General features: G+C 48.7%; 1 protein-coding gene across 4 annotated transcripts in view; it reads right to left on the reverse strand.

The window, feature by feature from the left end:
* Positions 1 to 1233: 1233 nt before the first annotated feature.
* The window catches only part of LOC147627375 (Pseudouridine synthase family protein), a 95537-nt gene continuing 76990 nt past the window's right edge, over positions 1234 to 19780 (reverse strand). For 2 of the 4 annotated variants that reach the window (XM_086816024.1, XM_086816025.1), the window contains exons 14-20: positions 19602 to 19777; positions 19359 to 19426; positions 2984 to 3044; positions 2698 to 2735; positions 2517 to 2585; positions 1908 to 2166; positions 1234 to 1764 (exon numbers count right to left, since the gene is read on the reverse strand). In XM_086816024.1, the coding sequence (XP_086672150.1) occupies positions 1726 to 1764; positions 1908 to 2166; positions 2517 to 2585; positions 2698 to 2735; positions 2984 to 3044; positions 19359 to 19426; positions 19602 to 19777 (710 nt within the window). In that variant the 3' untranslated portion in view covers positions 1234 to 1725. Of the gene's footprint in view, positions 1765 to 1907; positions 2167 to 2516; positions 2586 to 2697; positions 2736 to 2983; positions 3045 to 3320; positions 3803 to 19358; positions 19427 to 19601; positions 19778 to 19780 lie in introns of those variants that run through there. The other 2 variants (XR_015268487.1, XR_015268488.1) reach the window with 2 other exon arrangements.

The raw sequence follows: 19780 nt of genomic DNA on the forward strand, positions 1-19780 counted from the left end.
AATGCCTACTCATTTTGTTTTTGCATTTGCATTGAAGTGGATTCTTCAAAAGCAAAAGACATGGCATGTGGCTTCTTGTTTGTAATGTTGCAAACCACCTCACAAACTTAATTCCGAATTTATGGAAAATCACATTGAGCCTAGCTACACCATTTCATCTTACACAGTTTTCATTCTGTTGCTCATTCTTTATTCTTCTTCACATTATAAAAACAATGCAAATAGTAGAAAACTAGTAGCAATTGCAATCAAATACCAACATGTGCAAAAATGGCTCATGCAGCTAGCATACTAGCATGATTAGCGTGAAAACAATATTCATCGTTAAAATTAGCTCACTCATCAAGGTGACCAAAGAGTTCAAAGAATTTCATCTTGTACACATTGGTAACAACTTGCAGTAGAATTTCTTCCTCCGTGGTCAAATGAAGATTGGCCAAGTTAAGACTAGCCATTTCTTTATCTTTACATATGAATAGCTGCTAGTGACCCATTCAATATTCAAGAAAACAACTAATCTTTTATATATGCCATTCATGGTTGAGTATGGTTGCACCCAATTGTTGTGCATCATCATAAGTGCCCTTGACCCCTCTTTACTTTTAGGCCCTTATTTGCGGTCAAGAACAATGTGATTTCAGAAGAAATCAAATCAAGACCGTCCCTTGGGATACATCAGCTATTCCTCGAATGAGCCATCTATTGAGGAATCACCCCTTCGAAAAATTCTAATGACCCATTCGACTCAAGTAAACATTTAATGTACATGAGTTTCTCACCGTGGCTTCTCAAATGTGCTAAAAAGCTTCTTGAGAGAGACTACAAAAGGAGTCAACCCTAGGATGGATGCAAAAGTTGCCTAGAATTGGGTTCTTAAAGGGCCAATGCAAGTAGGCTCAAGGGCAAATACAATCTTGTATCCATTTTAGTATATGCCAAAGTGTACCGGAAAGCACAATCATTGTACCGGTGATCTCCACTCTGGCATTTGCCAGTTGATGCTCATGTTGCATGGGGCAGAGCAAACTGCTTCGATTCAAATACAAAATGGCATTGTCTAAATTCAACCGCCCCGCATCCATTAGGAGTAGAGTTTTTCAATCACATAAAGATGAAAGCTTACTAGTTTATATATAGAGTTTCACTATAGAGAAGGGTAGAAATTTCTTAGCTTAAACACACGACAATATTTGTTCTAGAGCAGAATCAAAGAATGAGTTCTTAATAGTCGAAAACCCTAAAAGATAAAAAAATCTTATTCGAAATCAAGGTCAACCTCTACAAAAACAGTGTCTGCAAGTTTGGCATTAAGTCTAGCAACCATAGAGAAAAGCAGGCCCATTGACACAATCTAGGAACAACAGAGCAAGCGCAAGTTCTCTTGCACACACACGAGTACTAATTTAGGTGCACAATTATGGTAAGTTTGACATTTTGCTAAATAGGAGATAGCCTCTTTTCCTCCTGGTTTACATCAAGCACTCCTGTTTTGCTTACTCTCTTCATTGCCTGGAAAATGAATTATAAGTTATTTAAATGTCTATAAACTCTTGGTTGCTTTGCAAGCCATCATGGGCATTTCTTCTCATACAAGTTCAAGCCCTCATGTTTATTTAAAAACATTGTATACAAGCCCTGAGATCCTTTAGTGCCATGTGAGCTTGTAGAAGCATATTTAAAGTGATGCAAGGCTTCCAGTAAAAATCTTGCAACTCTTGGAAGGCTCTAAGAACCTTCTTCAGTCAAAGTCTTGTGAAATGCTACCTGCAGAGGACACCAACAAAATGTCAATTTTTAATTAAAAAGCTCATATGGATTGCTAAGCCATTTATTCTGAAATAGACAGTAACATGTTTGAGAAGCAAAGAGAGAGAGAGAGAGAGAGAGAGAGAGAGAGAGAGATGAACCGATGACGAGATCTTCAGAAGCTCCCTCATTGCCATTGTTGCATAACATGAAGATGGCAGCGTAAATTCAAGCTGTACAGCAGTTTGAACAACAGGAGTATCGGAAACCATCTCCTCTTCCTTAGAACTACTTGACATCTCTGCTGCAGCAAGTGCCTCTTTTTGCTCGGCATTCACCTCCTTTTTAAACCTCTTGTTGATCCTGTCCCAGTCAGTCTCAGCCAAAGCTCGGGTGTGATCATCATATTTCAGAATTTTCCTGCATCAGCATGCAGGAATATCAAGGGCAGAAAATGTGCAAAGATCCACATCTGCACACATACATCCACACCGACCATGCGTGCGCACATGCACATAAACATGAAGAGAGCAAAACGATTAGAGAAGCTGAAGCCTCCATATCCCGCCATGTGAGTAAGCAAAAATGCGTGCACATCCCCCCACCCACCCATACATAAACAAAATATCTATATGTATGTATACATACATACGCATATACATGTACATGTACATATACATATGCATATATGTACATATGAATATATGTGCCTGTTTACACATGCGTGCACACACCCGCACACATTGTTTTTCCAACCCATCGATAAATACCAGTGAAAATCTTTAGCCGCCTGGATTAAGCGCCTGTAACTTCCAGGCAAATGTAAAAATGAGAATTCCCTGAAATACATCACCATCCAGAAGACAGTTCAGAACAGTTGTATCTTGCAATTTTTATTGCATAAATCTGCATGCAGATGATAACATGCAAATTGCTCCAACTGCCACTTACTTCACATTGTGTGAGGACATCCATAAGTCAAGAGAATCCTGTTTCACTCAAGTGAGACTAGTTAGAGACACAAAGAGTGCACCTATGCTGCTAATCTACAAAGATAGTGCGTTATAATCAAAGGCTACTATCAAAAGAGAATCCTGTTTCACTTAAACGGGACTAGTTAGAGACACAAAGAGTGCACCCATGCTGCTAATCTACAAAGCTAGTGCGATTTTTGAATCAAACGCTACTAACAATACCTTAAACCAACCCTCCCAGCACTTATCAGCCACAGGCTTACCTCTCTTGCAAGCTCCTCATAAAAGCATGAAATGTCATTGGCTGGAAGTAAGGTCTTTGATCTGCACCAAGTGACAGTTGTGCATCAGTCCACTATCTTAAGCTCCTGAGAATCCAGATCTACTCCTAGTGTTAACACCTGTTTTGTTAAGATCATCCATATGAAAGATGAGTCTTATTACAGAAACCCCTGTCTAGATGCAAACAAGCACCACACAGGCTATGTGAAAAAAACTTCCTGATGGTGAGATCATCAATCCACTATCAGCTTGTAAGACTCTCATGGGGTTCTTACTCTACAGATTTCACGTATGGAGCACCATTATCATCCCGCATACCTTCCTTTTGTAACCTAGCCGAAACTGGCCACTACTCCAACATATACCTCCCCTTTGGGGTTTTCCTCCAAGAAAGCACACTTCACGGCCATTTAGTAAACGGGCCAACCTTCTTAAGCTACCAATGTAAGGCCTATCTGTTTAATGGCAAGTGAATTCACAAAGATTTAGAACAATGGAAGACTCAGAAAAAAATCCACAGGCATGACAGATACCTAAACCACTGTTTTAGTGTAATACTTTGAGAGCACGAGCTCTATGTACAAGCCTGACAAAACTAGGACTGAGGCTGAGAAATGAAAAGAACACAATGAAAACTACTCAACTTACAACTCAAGCAAGTCTTCTGAGAGCCTCTGTCTGCAGAGGAGAACACTGGCCGCCAACAATTGGTACTGGTTTTCTACGCTGCAGGTCGCTCTTGAGTAAGAAGAGAAGTAACCTGCTAAGGTGGAAAGAAGCGCTGGCCTTTTTTGTAAACTCTGTGAACGCATGACAGCTCCTTATGCATGCTTCACAGCATGTTTTTTGACAAAAGAATACTATTTTAACCAAAACTATATTTTAACCTAATCACTGGGAGGGGGTGTGTGGGTGTGTGTGCGTGTGCGTGTGTGAGATGCCAATAATGGCATATGTGCAGTTTTATCTTCCCCTACTACCTTGGTTGCATAGACAAATTGACAATTTCATGTCTAAAGCAATGGAAAACCAAAGCGGATAGAAAAGCGCTACGTTTGTTGAGGCAAGAGCTCGTATGTTCGCCCAAAATGCATGGTGGGCTCAATGTCCTTAATATTCATTATCATAAATTGGCAAGAAAGGCCACTCTTTTAACTGATTTATAGAACAGGTGAAGCCATGGGCACGTATGTTGGGAGCTATGTGCACTAACCTGCGTACAGATGCACACAGGCATTGGATTATCAATTATGATGATATAGTCCTTGGGCGTTTCACTGGCAATATTCCGGGCTGTCCATATGCGACTGCTCTTATTCAAGATTAACAAGCTATCCTATGCCATCTACAATAGTCCGATAGGCCTCCGAATCGGGGTAGCTCAATGTTGTTGTAGAGTATCCATTGGAGTAGGGTATTTGATCAACCACTTACTTTGTCTCATCCAAAGAAAGGCCTACAATCTGTCTACATTGGGGATTCGTCACATATGTTACATTGTGGATGAAAATGGTTATGCTTTTACTTTTTCACAAGCCGTCAGACAATGTAATTTGGGGATGCATCACAGGCCAATCTGGAGAGTCATTTCGAAAACGATGCAACCTTTTCAACCAATCCCAATGCTTGAGGAGGCAGGAAGACTCCGAGGATATACTCCTATGCCTTTTTATTGTTTGCAGCCAAGGCTTACAGGTTGCTCTTACCGCCCCCATGGATTGAGGACCAAGCAAATCGGCTCTGACATATGTCGAAATATCTTGCTTGGTGGAAAGCTGCATTGAAAAGAACTTGGAAGAGCACGTTGCTCCTCAAGCAACGACTGTTTCTATGGAGATGTGTGGTTGGGGTATTCCCAGTGGGGCATGGAGGCATATTGCAACTCCTTCTTGTAGGCGGTGCTCCCATTCTAGAGAGAGAGTGCCTCACCTTCTTTTGTATTGCTTGCACTCTTGAGGTTTTCTTGATGACTTGTCCGGACACCTCCAAGCTCGTTTTTCTAAGAGGCATTTTGGGCGAATGTTTTGGCTTTTTGGTTGTCTTTCTCCTCCACTACCAACTTACACAGACTTCCTTGACTTGACTAGATTCTGGGCATTGTGGACTATCTACCATGCTCAGAATCAACTGCTCTTCACTGGAGATTCATTTCAGCTCTTTGCTTACTTCCGGAAAGCCCTTTTACAATCCCCTCCAAGATTCTCATGAACTCAGAGACCTTTCCTTTCAGCAACTAGAAGTGTTTTCCCACTGTTTCTAAACTAAGTAGTAGCTGCCTACTTGGCCACTTCATGTCAGATTGAGAATAGTTCAATCGAGCTTGATGGCTTACATTCAGTTTTTTCTCCTTCTTTTGGCATGGTCCAAAAAACAAATCTCGTGTTTTATGACAAAAAAACATTGAGATCTTTTAGCAAAACTCTCATTATAAGAAGGCCTTGCGTCTCCTTAAGTATGAGTTCATATGCTCACCAAAAAATGCATGGAGGGCTTAATATTTTGAATATCCATTATCATGTTCTGGCACGCAAAGCCACTCTGCTTCCGACTTTTCTCATGCAGGAACAACCCTAGATGCTTATGATTGTAGCTCTCTACTTTAATGTGAACATAGATGCATTTGGCAAATGGCAGCTAACTCACTAGGAACTTTTATTTGACAATGTGGAGGATAAAATTTCTAGATGACCTTATGTCTCTCCTCTCCTTGCACACGAAGCTTGTTCTACAATATATTCAGTGGTCAGGTAGAACTCGTGAGACTGGCAATACCTTGAGACAAGAAAGTGTCTTTTGGAGCCGTACATTCCTTGCTCCTTTGGTTCTCCGTTCCCCACGACGAGCAAGCTTTCTTTCTACAAAAGGCATTCGGGTTTGCCAAGATGATGTTGATGCTGAAGGAAATGTTGTCCTTTCCTCGAGCTCAAAGTCGTTGGCAGCTAGGTATGCACTACAAACCTTGGTAGTGCATGTTACAGGAACAATTGCAGCCTTTTACTCCTCTTATGGTTGTTCCGGATGGTGAAAAAACGGAGGATTGGATTTTCCATGGTGCATATCCCAAACCTTATCCTAGTTTCTCTCTCTCTCAGGTTTCCGCTACTTTGATCTTCAGGTTGATTATTCTTGCACCTTGGTTTCTTGATCGAGTTAATAAGATTTGGCTCCTCACTAAGACACCTCGATAGTGGAAACAAAACCTGAAGTAAATCTGACATAGTAAATTGCCACTCAAATCTAGATTATTTTTATGCCAAGGCTTGTTGGTAGTTCTCCCAGTTGGAGAATTGCTGAAAAACGACACATAGCTGCTGCAAAATGCCCTTCTTGTAGTTGCATAAAGGAAACAGTGATGCATCTTCTTTGGTCTTGTCCAAAGACCAAAAGTTTCCTTCGATAAATTTCACATTCTCTTAAACTCAAATTCCTAAGATATTCCTCTAGATTTTTTTGGCTTTTTGGCAGGTGGCCTTCTAGATTGGACCATGCATGGCCCTTGCTAATCTAAACTAGATATTGGGCTTTGTGGACAATATGGATGCAAGAAATCAATTGGCTTTTCATTCTGTAAGAATTGCATGCTATCACTAGAAACTACTTTCATCAATCCTTGCATCAATCTTTGTTTGACAGCATCCATCTGCATCAGATCAATGATGGCCAGTTGGCGTTGTTTTTTCATTGTTTTTAACATGTATCATCCTCAGAAGTTTTCCCTCACCTTGAGGGCTTCCTTTTAATATTGTGTGTGTGTGTGTGTGTGTGTGTGTGTGGTGTGTGCTACCCCGTCCATCGCGTGCTCACTCCACTGTCACACCGGAATGCTCAATGCTCCAAGGCTATGGGACCGGAATGCTCAATGCTCCATGGCTATGGAGATGAAGAAAGAGCTCTCTTTGCCTAGATGGAGGCAGGAAGAGAATGGCCTTCGCGGTCATTCTCTCACATACGTGGATGGAGAAGAAGCTAAGGAGAGGGAGAAGCCTACAATCAAACCTATTCAAGAAAGCAAACCATCTACCATGCAAGAATCCAATAGACCAGAAGCAAGCAAGAGTAGAGAAGAGGAAGGGCTCACAAGTATTCTATTACAAGGGAATAAATGTGTATTGCTTAATGTCAAAAACAACTTATATACAAATGACTAGCTTTCACACTACGTCGGACAAAACTTAAAAATAGTCCACTGGCACTAGTTTAGTCTTAAGCAAATATCCACATGAAGTTTGTAACTTCCCTACTTGGCATCAAGGCCGCTTCATAAAGCCCAATGCCGTCATACAAGAATTGGGCTTCCATTACACGCAGGTAGGATGGCAAAGCACCTTACGGTAAGTCAGGCGAGTGAAACCATGTTAGTCTGTGAAGGGGTTAACAACCTTCAACCGTCATCCCATTGGAAATTGGTCCTTTCTGGTGCAAGGCACAGATGCATGCTCAAGCACCAATTGCACTACCAGCAAAAGATACCTTGAGCAATGTGGGCTTGCCATTCTTGGGGACTTCAGGATCCCAAGGTCCCAAGGACCTCTTGACAAAGAGGAAGCCTTCAATGCATGCATGATTGAGGTGGAGGATCAAATAAGGAGAGAATTCATAGGCCTCTTAAAGATAAGTTGGCCGACCATTGCTTGTACTTTGGAGCTACCCAACAAATGTTTCACCAAGAAAAACTTTAGTCATGCAGTCAGCATCTCCCCCTATCCTTGTGCGACCAGCCCCACAACCAAATGGTGGACACAAAATAAGAAGAATGTGGGGGAGAGAGAGTTTGAGATCCTTGCAAGCAAACACACACATACACACAAGAGAGAGCAAGACACAACAGAGATGGATGGATGAATTTTCTTCTATCTTCTTCTCTTCTCTACAACCATATAACTAAAACAACATACAAATTGGTCGGTCTATAGTGTGAACCCGACTATATGAGTTGGCGCTATAACTATGCCATAACTCTAATACTCCAAAGTGGCTGTCACGCAACCTGTCATCCACTGGCGGCATATCGACCATTATCTCACCAACCATGCCAGTGACATAAGTGCAGAAGCTATCACCCACGTGGGTCATCAAAGTCCGCCGTAGCACTAGTTGAGCGCGATATCTCAACACTCTCCCTTGAGCTCAACTCCACACACTTTACTCAAGTAAGCTCCTAAACCTGTGGAGCTTCTCTATGCCCAATGCCTTCTTGAAGATGCCAGCCACCTGATCCTCTATGCTGACATATACCAGATCTACATCACCTGCTAGAACCTTCTCCCTTACAAAGTGATAGTGCACCTCAATGTGCTTCATTCTAGCATGGTATACTGGGTTACTAGCCAACTGTATGCTACTCATGCTTAGTTCCGTACGTCGTACGGATCAGGCCGTACGTACGATTGGTACCGTACGTATCCGTACGATCAGGTACGAGTTTTCCCTGTTTCTGCCCGTTGGAAGTAGCCGTTTTCTGCCCGTTTTTTTGGCTGTTTTCCTTTCATCTCTCCTGAGTCCTTCTATAAAAGCCTCAAGGACCAAGCCTCTCCTCCATCTACTCCAAGCCTCTCCTCCACCACCCTCCATCTTCTCCAAGCCTCAAGGACCAAGCCTCTACTCCAAACCTCTCCTCCACCCTCCTCCACCCTCCTCCAAGCTCCTTCCAAGCTCCTTCCATCCCACTTGAGCCTCTACTCCAAGTTCTCTTCCTCCAAGCTCTTCCCATACTTCATCTTCTCTACGCTCTCTCCTCTACTCCACGCTTTAGCCCTTCTCTTATCCATCATGCCTCGGGAGAAGCATGAGGCTTTTGATTTGCATTGCCTCAATGTGGAGGACACCAAGAAGTCCAACTCCCATCATTGGACATGCCGATATTGCGGCAAGTCATACACCAGTGGTGCAACAAGGCTTCTCCAGCACCTTTCAAAGATTGGGGGACAAGTTGCCCCGTGCAAGGAGATTCCGCAAAGCATTGCCGATGACATTTTGTGGAAGATGAGCGGCGGCTCAAATTCAAGTAGAGGAGCATCATCAACACACGCACCGGCACCACCATCAGCACCACCATCGGCACATGATGAAGCGGCCACCGGCTCTTTCATTGGTGTATCCTCCACTGCCACTTCCACGGATGCACGGTCCGCCTCCGCACCGGGCAAAAGGCAAAGGGTGGTGGAGCGTGAAGGGGTGCAACCCTCTCTCCACCAAGTCACGGCGGGTAGTGTGAGAGGTTCGGTTGCATTCCTTAAGGAGCGGCAACGCCTTGCGGAGATAGAGATTGCTCGCACCATTATTGAATGCAATCTTGCCTTCAATGTACTCCAAAAGGAGCAACGGAAGAAGATGGTGACGGCGATTGCGAATGTGGGCCCATGCGAGGAGTGGACGGGGGTCTCTTACATGGCTATGCGCACGAGGAAGATTGATGAAGAGAAGGAGAGAATTGATCGAGCCCTTGATCCGATTCGAGCCGCATGGACGAAGTATGGATGTTCTATTCTCACAGATGGATGGAGTGATCAAAGGAAGCGTGGCATTATCAACATCCTTGTGTCTTGCCCGCTTGGCACATACTTCTTGCGTGCGGTTGACACCGGGAGAAGGGGGAGAAAGACTACCGGGAGTTTCATCTACCGCCATATTAGGCAAGCGATCATAGAGGTAAGCATTATTTTACTTAAGTGTGGCTGATTTTGTCATTTGTGCAAAGCCCTCAACTCATATGATTTATCTACCATGTAGGTTGGGGCTCAAAACGTGGTGCAAGTCATCACCGACAATGCATCAAATTGTCGACGCATGGGCCGCTTGCTTGAGGCGGAATTCCCCACCATTGTGTGGACTTTATGTGCGAGTCATTGCATTGACTTACTCATGGAGGATGTGGCGAAGCTCGGGTGGGTGAAGAGGATTGTGCAACAAGCTACATCTATTGTCAACTTCTTCATGCTAAAGGTGAAGGTGCTTGCTATGTTTCGTGAGCATAGCAGGCTTGACTTGAAGAAGCCATCGGCCACCCGCTTTGCCTACATGTGGCTGGTTTTGGAGCGTCTATACGATGTGAGGCCCGCCCTTCGCTAGACAGCTGTTTCCACCATGTGGAACGAATGGGATGAGCACGTCACTGAAGAGGCCAAAGCCATGCAACGCTTTTGCCTAGAGGAGAGATTTTGGACTAGAGTCCGAGCAATTGTCATTGCTATGACTCCATTCTATAGGCTCTTGCGGATGACAGATTGCGAGGGGTCCACCATGGGCCTTCTTGTCCACTTCTTTAGAGCTGCCCTTGTGGAGTTGGAGGCTTGCACAGACATTACATTTGACGAGCGAGCACAAATCATGGAGATTGCACAGAAGAGATGGAGGTGGATGCACAAACCAATCCACAGGTTTGCAGCATTGGTACATCCAGCCTACAAGTCTCCAATAGTTTGCACCGATTGGGAGCTTCGACAAGATCGGGATGCATATATGCTTCGAGCTATGCCAGTTGATGAGCACAATGCCTTTCTAGAGGAGTTGGGCTGCTATGTTGATCAGAGAGGTCAAACCTCCTTTTCGTCTCCCACTTGCTGGAGGAGGGAGTCACTTGTGAAGCCCCTTTTTTGGTGGGACAATTTTGGGTATGGACTGGAGCATCTCCAATCCATAGCCTTAAGGGTCCTAGCCCAGGATTGTTCTACGGGTGCATGTGAGAGGAACTGGAGTTCCTATTCTCTCATACACACGAGGATACGCAATCGACTGAGCACACGACAGTTGGAGCGGTTGGTCTACTGCCGCACTAACTTGCGCATGATGCAGGGCATTCTTAGTATGGGTAGTCCCAAGCAGGTAAGTGACAAGTCTAGACTCTAACTTGTCATGACTCATACATGAATAATACTTGACCTCGATACGCGCTCGCTGAAGCTCCCGCCCACCTCTCCCTGCTCGCGCTGTTGCACTGCGCCCTTCACCTTCCCGGCCTGTTCGCCCCCTCGTTTCCTCCTCGCTTCCTCCTTCTCCACCTTCCCTGCATTGCCCGCCGCCAGCATTGTCCCCCGCCTTCTTTGACCCCCGCCGCCTGTCGTTTAGCCCCCCCGTCTTCAGCCGCTGCTGCGCCCCCCCATTCCGCCTGCCTTCGCTGCTGCCCATAACTTTGCTCGCCGCCCTCCTCTCCCTTACGCCTCCCCCCCCTTGTCTTCGCGCCATCCTCCTCTCTGCAGCGGCTTATTCCCCCCCCCTCCGCCAGTTGTTTTTTTTTTTTTCCGCCCATCCCTCTTGCGCGCAGCCCCCTGCCCTCCCCCCCCCGCCCCCCCCCCCCCTTTTTTTTAGGTTTTATCTCTTTCGCCTCTCCCCCCCCCCCCCCCCTTCCTCCTTTGCTTCCGCCCCCTGGGGGTTTTGATTTCATTTTTCGCTCCGTATTCCGCCTCTCTGTGTGCAACTCGTTTCCAGCAGGTTCCCGCCTTCGCCGCAGCTTCAGACTCTGATGGAGGCTCCTCCCGCCCCGCCTCAGAGGGACTCATCAGCAGCCCCCTCGCCCGCCCCTGAGGTCACCCCCATCAGGCTTTCTCTTTCGCCGGAAGAGGAAGCGAGCCTCACCGCAGAGGTGGAACGCCTCCAGGCTCATTCCACCATCTGCCGTATAGTCGGCACTCGCCCCAGCAGAGGGGAGATCAGGGATCTTCTTCAGGCCCGCCTTCTTGCAAATGTGGGCAAGATCCTGGATGTACAGCTTCTGGGCCGGGGACATTATCAGATCGAGTTCGAGGCCGCCCAGAGCGTTGCCAAGGTCCTTGCCATGAGTCCCCTTGACATCAGGGGTGCTCGGGCTTTTTTCAGACCTTGGCAGCATGGATTTGACCCAGCAGCGGCGGAGCAGGGAGAGCGCCTCTTCCATGTTACAGTTTGTTTCCCTGGTCTCCGCCGGGAGTATCTTCCGCTCCTCTCCAGGCTCGGAGCATTGGTGGGCTCGGTACTAGAGACGGGCCCCTCAGCAGCTTCAGTGGTGGCCAGAGCAGCTGGGCTACCTTCGGTCAGAGTGTTGGTGTCTGACATCTCCTCCCTTCCTAAGGTCATTCAGTTACCTAGGATAGGGGGGGGGGTGGATAGATCAGAGAGTGGAGTTCTCGGGGCTCCCGAACCAGTGCTTCATTTGCAGGCAGGTCGGTCATCTGGCCAAGGCCTGCCCTCGCAGGAGACCTCGACCCTCACCACAGCAGCAGGCTACTGATGGCCCGCCCACAGATTCGGCTCGGCAGGCTGCCTCCGGGACACCTGCTCAGGCCACAGAGACCTCGGAGTGGTAGCCTGGACAGGGGCGCCGCCGAGGGAGACAGCCACAGCAGCACGCCCAGAGACCGTTGCAGCAGCAGCCGCAGTCTCAGCCTCACTGGGTTCCCGTGAGGAACAGCTTTGCTCCCCTTCAGGAGGAGACCCCTGCAGCGACCGAGGACCAGGAGATGCCAGCTCCCCCTCCTTCACCCCCCCCCACCCCCGTCCCCTCCCACCACCTCGCTTCCACCATCGCCTCCTCCCGCCCCCGCTCCGGTTTCGGCAGCGGCTCCCTCTCCACCTCCCTCGCCTCCCCCTCCTCCCCCTCCGCCCGCCTCACCTTCCCGGGAGGCCCTGGCAGTTCCCTAGCGCTCACCTGCAGTCCGGAGAGCGCTGAGCACTGACCTCGCTCGAGCATCACAGAGGAGACCTATGCCGATTAGGGCCTCACGGATTTCATCTATCCGCAGTCGGCTGAGTCGCCTTGGCATTAGACAGCGCTCGGAGGCCTTTGATTATACCTTCACACGGCTTTTTGGAGCAGAGGGCCCCCATGAGCCAGCACCCATTCGAGTTCATGTAGTGATACCTCCGGCCCGCGGGGAGGAGGCACTAGACTCAGCGGTGGCCTTCTCGTTCCCTCTATGTGGACCTTGTGACCGGGAGTGGACTCTAGAGCTCGCTCTCAGCACTTTGAAGACTCAGGCAGTTGAGTTTTCTCACCACATGAGCGATCTGGAGGTGACAGATGTGATAGGCCGACTTTGGGAGTTGGCTCATTTTTTCTTGGATCCCGGGAGTGTGGACACCTCAGGGATTCGGCATTTGGTCGTGCGCATAGTGGCAGACTTGGCACGTGACCCTGGATATGTGAGTATACACGAGGTTTCTCTGTCAGAGCAGGAGGCAGTCGCCGTGGGCCACAGCCACTGGCGCCTGATCCGGGATTCTTGCAGTACACCGGGTGGGCAGATTCGCAGCCGTTCGGATGGGGACTACTCTCCATCCAAGCCGCTTGCGAAGGCCCGCCGTACGGCTGAGACAGCATCCACCTCAGCAGGGCATCCATGAGGATCATCTCATGGAATGTACAGGGCCTTGGCGGAGCACACTTTATACGCTATCGAGGTTGCTTGAGGCAGGAGCTTCAGAGATGCCTGGTTGGTGGCAGCATTGACATTTTGATGATGCAGGAGCACCACTTGGGTGAGAGCAGGATCCGGAGATATGGTTCGGTGATGCCTGGTAGATGGGACACTTTTTGGTCTGCAGGGTTTGGTCCTTTGGGTGGACAGGGAGGAGTATGCATGGTTATTGCAGATGTATGGCGGCAGGCCATTGTGGATCGAGGGATCATTGTGCCTGGTAGAGCACAGTATGTCATTCTGAGGATGCATGATGAGCTATTGGGTGTGCTTAACATCTATGCGCCCAATCATGCTAGTGCCAGAGCAGAGTTCTGGACTCAGGTTACAGATGCATTGCCAGAGGCCGCACATTGGTGTGTTGGGGGAGACTTCAACATGCTTGAGGACCCGGCAGATAGGGTGGGAGGCAGTCATGTTACAGTGCACGGCACGGAGCTTGCAGCTTGGGACCGGTTTTGCATGTCACTGAGGATCACTGATGCATGGCAGCATGGGGCTTTCTCCCGGTCTTAGGACAGTCTTAGTTTCTCTCGGTCGGATCGCCGGCAGGGAGGGACTAATCTATCACGGATTGATTGCTTTTATGTGGGCGACTGGTTAGGGGAGCGAGGGGGCTCCGTCGGCATTCTCGCTGGCACCTCATTTTCAGATCATGCGCCAGTTATATTGACATTGGAGGAGGGGACACGGGAGCCCAGCTTGCAGTTGAGGATCCCAGAGAGGGTACTTGCAGATCCCAGTCTTGCTGAGGACATTGAGAGGATCTGGCATGATAGTCAGTGCTCTGACCATGATGCAGCGGGCCAGTGTGCCCAGGGACTCATTGATCTTAGCTCTTTTCTACACGCTGCAGCTTTGACACGACTAGGAAAGATTCGCGAGCGGGAGCAACGGCTGAGACGCAGCCTTGCTTCGCTACAGCGCCTTCAGGAGCAGCAGCCTGCATGTGAGTGGGTGGCGTCCCAGCTGAGCCAGGCACGTCAGGAGGTTAGAGAGGTAGAGGAGCAGAGACATGAGTTTTACTATCGTCGTCAGGCCTCTCAGTGGACGCAGCTTGGTGATAGAGTGACTGGGGAGTTTTTTGAGATCACTGGACCCCGTCATGCGCGAGCAGGAGTCCGCCAGCTTAGTAGACCGGATGGATCGGTTGCTACTGAGCTCGGGGAGATCAGAGCCATTGCCACTGCATTTTATAGTGACCTGCTTTCAGCGGAGCCAGCCACTGAGGATCGAGATGTTTGCAGACAGACTGTGTGGGCCCATGTGCAGAGGAGGGTCACAGACCATATGCGTACAGTTCTAGGTGCGCCTTTGTCAGAGATTGAGCTTGCCGAGGCCTTGAGGGTCCTGCCGCGACATAGTTGCCCAGGGGAGGACGGACTGACGCCGGCCTTTTTTATGCGCTATTGGGACCTCTTGGGACCAGGCCTCCGCAGGGGCTTTCAGCATGTTTTGGACACTGGGGTGATGCCGCAGAGCTTTTCAGAGGGCTTGATCTATCTTATCCCCAAGGGGGAGGGAGTATCAGATGACATTCGGCATTGGAGGCCTATTACGATCCTCAATGCTGTCTACAAGGTCTTAGCAAAGGCCTTGAGTTTGAGGATCCAGCCCTTCCTGGGGGAGTTGATTCATGCTACTCAGAAAGGATTTGTCAAGGAGCGCAGTATCCTTGACAACATCTTTACTTTCTAGGAGGCGACGGCCCGAGCTAGATTTCTTGGCGAGGACTTGGTCGTGATGCTTCTCGATTTTGAGAAGGCATACGATAGAGTTGATTGGGGATTCTTAGAGGGCACTATGCTTCGTCTGGGCTTTGAGCCAGGATGGATCAGAGGGGTGGCAGCTCTGTATTCCACAGCTCGCAGCCAGGTGCTGATTGCAGGAGGACGGGGGCCGAGTTTTGAGCTGACCAGATCAGTCCGTCAGGGGTGTCCTCTCGCCCCTTTCCTTTTTCTCTTCTTTGCGGAGGCTATGAGTATGTATTTGACGGCAGAGGAGGTTGGTTTGAGAGGACTTCAGCTCCCAGTCCGGGGGGAAGATTTGCTTGATGCTGAGTTTGCAGACGACACGGGCTTATTTTTGCATGGCCAAGAGGCCAATCTTATTCGGGCTGAGCAGTCGCTCCAGGTTTTTAGTGCAGCTTCGGGAGCATTGATCAATTGGCGCAAGACAGTGGCCTTTTCGATCAGTAGTGCTCCCACTCCGGCATGGAGCCCGGACCCCGGTTTTAGATGGATTCCTCCAGGCACAGCAGTGCGGTATTTGGGATGCCAGATTGGCCTCGATTTGTCACCTGAGCAGCAGATTGCCCCACTTCTTCTGAGCATTCGGAAGAAGCTATTGTATTGGAGTACAGCTCGACTATCCTTGGCTGGGAGGGTGGTGGTGGCAAATCAGGTGCTGTTAGCGACCATGTGGTACATTACGTCTTGCTGGATTTTCTCGAGCCCTTGCATCAGCCAGGTACGGAGGCTGATCAGGAACTTTCTGTGGTCTGGGCGGGACGGTCAGCCAGCTCGGGCAAAGGTTGCATGGGCAGTTATTACACTTCCGCTGGCTCAGGGCGGTTTGGGCATTATAGATCCAGTCGATCAGAGCAGAGCCTTATTGGGGAAGCTTATTGTTCGGGGGTTGCTTCCAGGCGCTGAGCCGTGGAAAGAGCTCCTCTTGCAGCGACTGCAGGCTCGGGCGCCCCCTGCAGGGGGTACTTGGGCACCAGAGATTCGCTGGATCTTCATAGAGATGAGGAGGACAGGCCTTAGTAGAGGATGGGAGGACAGATTTGCCTTGAGTATCCTGAGAGCTTGGGAGCTGCTGAGACCGGGGCGCTCTCAGCGGCCTCCTTCTTGTGTTGAGGAGCGGGCCAGGCAGCCGCTCATCTGGAGCCCAGCGGTTCGCACGGAGCAGGGTCATATGCTGGGTTCTCGGCCTCGTCTAGCCTAGGGACCTTTAGCGGCAGGCCCAGCTCGTAGTTTTGGAGACTGGCAGGCTTTCTGCAGTCTACCAGAGGAGATCCAGGTGGAGAGGCTGAGTCACTTCAGAGGGGGGTTGATTATGAGGGATGATATACAGGAGGCTCTCACAGAGGAGTGGTTCACGCCTCTCGAGCCAGTGGCCCCACGGTGGATGGGAGCCTTTACACAGTTGGAGATCCTGATTGCTGTCAGAGCTAGCACTGAGGATGGCAGATGCCTCTACTATGAGATTCAGGATGAGGGTAGACTCCAGAGAGTGGAGGTGGAGTCCCCTTTGGTTGCAGAGTGCACCTTTCAGAGGATTCGAGTAGTGGCAGCCGCTTCTCGGAAGTGGCATATTGACCCCGACCCTGCTGATGTGCTCCCGGATTGGCGCATATGGGCATATGCAGCGCACCCCTTGGCCCGGCTACAGTGGGACCCCGGGGAGTACGAGTGGCATGATCCTTATGCATCCCTTGAGGCCACAGAGATCACCTTTTTCCAGTATACTGTTCGGCTAGGACGGCATATTTTGACGGCGAGGACGGTTTCTCCAGCGGCAGCGGGGCATTGGCGATTGCAGGGACTCTCACAGGAGTTCCTGGAGGACTTCTGGGCTCGGCTCTGGGCTAGTCGGCAGGCCCGCAGGATCTCGGCTTTTCAGTGGCTAGTCACCCACAGGGGCTCAGCAGTTGGCACCTGGCTTGTTTACAGCGGTCTTCCGGCGGCCTGCGTTCGATGCGGCCACCCTATGGAGACACAGAGACATTGCCTTTGGGACTGCCCTCAGGCACAGCAGATTTGGCTGTGGATGCTGCGTATTCTGGCCCCCCTCTCTCCAGAGGGTATGTTTACGTGGGGCGCCGCTGCTTGGTCGACTTCGTCAGGGCCTGCTATGGGCTATGAGATGGAGCAGGGCAGTCAGGCCATCAGATTTATTAGGGGCCAGCCTCGCCTGGTTCCGGCACCAGATTTCTCGTCCGCCAGCTGGACACAGGAGAGGGATTTACGATGGGAGCTCCTCAGCAGCCTTACCATCTGGTTCACCTGGAGGGCCCGGTGTTTCACGGCCTTTGAGGGGAGACTGGAGCCACCAGCAGAGATTGTACGGGGGATTTGGCAGGAGTTGATCCACACCCTGCGAGGACAGTATGACCGCATCCGGGGCGACTCGGACGAGGCGATCTTGCGGCGCCAGGCTTTTCACACCACCTGGCGCAGTGGCCCCTTCTACACCTTACACACGGGATCCCCCCGTTGGCATTACAGGCCACGTGTTTGGCTATCCCCCCCCCCCCCCCCCCCCCCCCCCCCTATTGTATGATTTAGCCCTTCAGTCCTTAGTACTGATGCTTGTATTTTGCAGTACCTAGGGAGAGTCTCCCGGGCTGCCTTGCTGGATCTACTGCTCTTTCTCTCTTATGAGCAGGAGAGATCTTTTGTAGCCCTACGGGCGTTTTTATATAACTAATGAAAGGATCTTTTCTCAGAAAAAAAAAAAAAAAACTTGTCATGACTCATAACTTTTAAGTTTACACTGTACAGACTCTAACTTTTGTGCCTTTATGTGTAGGTCAATGTTGACACTTTCACGTTGACGAGTGAAAACTTTGCAAGTGTCAATCAACAACCTGATGAGGACGAGGAGGCAATCTTCATGGAGCTCTATAGTGAGCTTGTGGCAGCAGATACTCGCAGCACCAGGAGTCAGCATTGACGGGACCGAGCAGTTGGAGTTCATAGGCCTCCGCCTTCGACATCAGCAAAGGGTGGCCTTCGCACATATGTGAGGCGGGGATCCTCGAGCTCCAATCCCCGCCTTCATGATGATATTCCACGGAGCTCTGATACCATAAAAAGAATGTGGGGAAGAGAGAGAGCTTGAGATCCTTATACAAGCAAACACAGACACACACAAGAGAGTGCAAGACACAAGAGAGATGGATGGCCAAATTTTCTTCTATCTTCCTCTCTTCTTTACAACCATATAACTAAAAGATAAGAGTACATACATAAAGGGAAAGTACTCTCCTACAACATACAAAGTGGTCGGTCTATAGTGTGAACCCAACTATATGAGCTGGCGCTATAACTATGACATAACTCTAATACGCCAAAGTGGTTGTCACACAGCCTGTCATCCACTATCGACCATAATCTCACCAACCATGCCAGTGACATAAGTGCAGAAGCTATCACCCAGGCGGGTCATCAATGTCCGCCGTAGCATTAGTTGATCTCGATATCTCAATGCAGAAAATGCCCCCATTTGCAGCCCAATTGCACCCTCCCACTACAATTGCGTTTGCAAGGTTAGAGACTCCTTGACTCCCAATCATCCAATTTTTCTTATGGCTAAGGTCTTGCCACTAAATCTCTACATAGATTTCTGCCTAATGCGAAAGAAAGATTCCAGGCATCCAGGCTGCTCAATCTTGGCAATCTTCATAATAAGGGGCCTTATAAAAATGAGTTAGCCTAAGCTTGGGAGATTGCCTTAGGAAGAAGCATTGGCATCTAAGAACCTGCACAGTCATGTCCATATCTAAGCTTGGGAAATTGCCTTAGGAGAAGTAGTGACATTCATGTCCAGAGTGTATGGAGACCTCAGTGCCTGCTTGAGAACTTAAAGCAATCCCTTCACCTTGTAGATCAATTGGTGTAATATGGTGGATTAGCAATGCAGCTGAAAAATGGGTGAAATGGGACTCTGACGTAATACTCAGTCCCACAAGTTATCCTACCCATGAAGGAGTTGACAAACTATAAACGATACCAATTTCAACTCAATAGATCTCTACTCTATTTTAAGGAGCCTCCTTCAGGCTGGATACACAACCAATCCCTGCCTATCAAAGAGGACACATCTAAGCCACCCACTGTCAGGGATGGACAAGCATCTTTCTCGTCCAACTGGACACAGAAGGTTGTGTAACCAGCCTTCCTGTGAATTTGAAAACAAACATCAAATTGTTGGCATTAATTTAGCTTCTGCAGAACATTACCCAGGTAGGGGAAGCACCACATCACTGATGCTAAACTTTCCAGAAGCCACATCATCTGCACTGACATGCTGATCACAAGAAGAATCGATCAGTTATCATACCTACAAGCACTACAAGTAGACAGACTGGCCAGTTCTTCCGCAATCTCCAACAATCTTTCAATAGAGTAACCAAAACCAGACACACTGCTCTAAAGAGCCATTGCAAAAGAGAAAAACAAAACAAAAGAGTCTATAAGAGTACCTTCACATTGGAAAAAACATCCATCTGAACTACATTATCGCTATCATCAGCTTCTTCATCTAGTGTCTCACTAAAACTGATGTCATCCTCCTGAGAAGCTTCAGTTTTGGACACTGTGGTATCATTTTCGACATCCTTACAAAGTATCAGATCTCCTTCAACTACCTTACCAATTCCTG

This window comes from Cibotium barometz, chromosome 21 (genome assembly GCF_041138505.1).
Source record: "Cibotium barometz isolate CiBa-2024 chromosome 21, ASM4113850v1, whole genome shotgun sequence".
In the NCBI taxonomy this organism is placed as follows: Eukaryota; Viridiplantae; Streptophyta; class Polypodiopsida; order Cyatheales; family Cibotiaceae; genus Cibotium; species Cibotium barometz.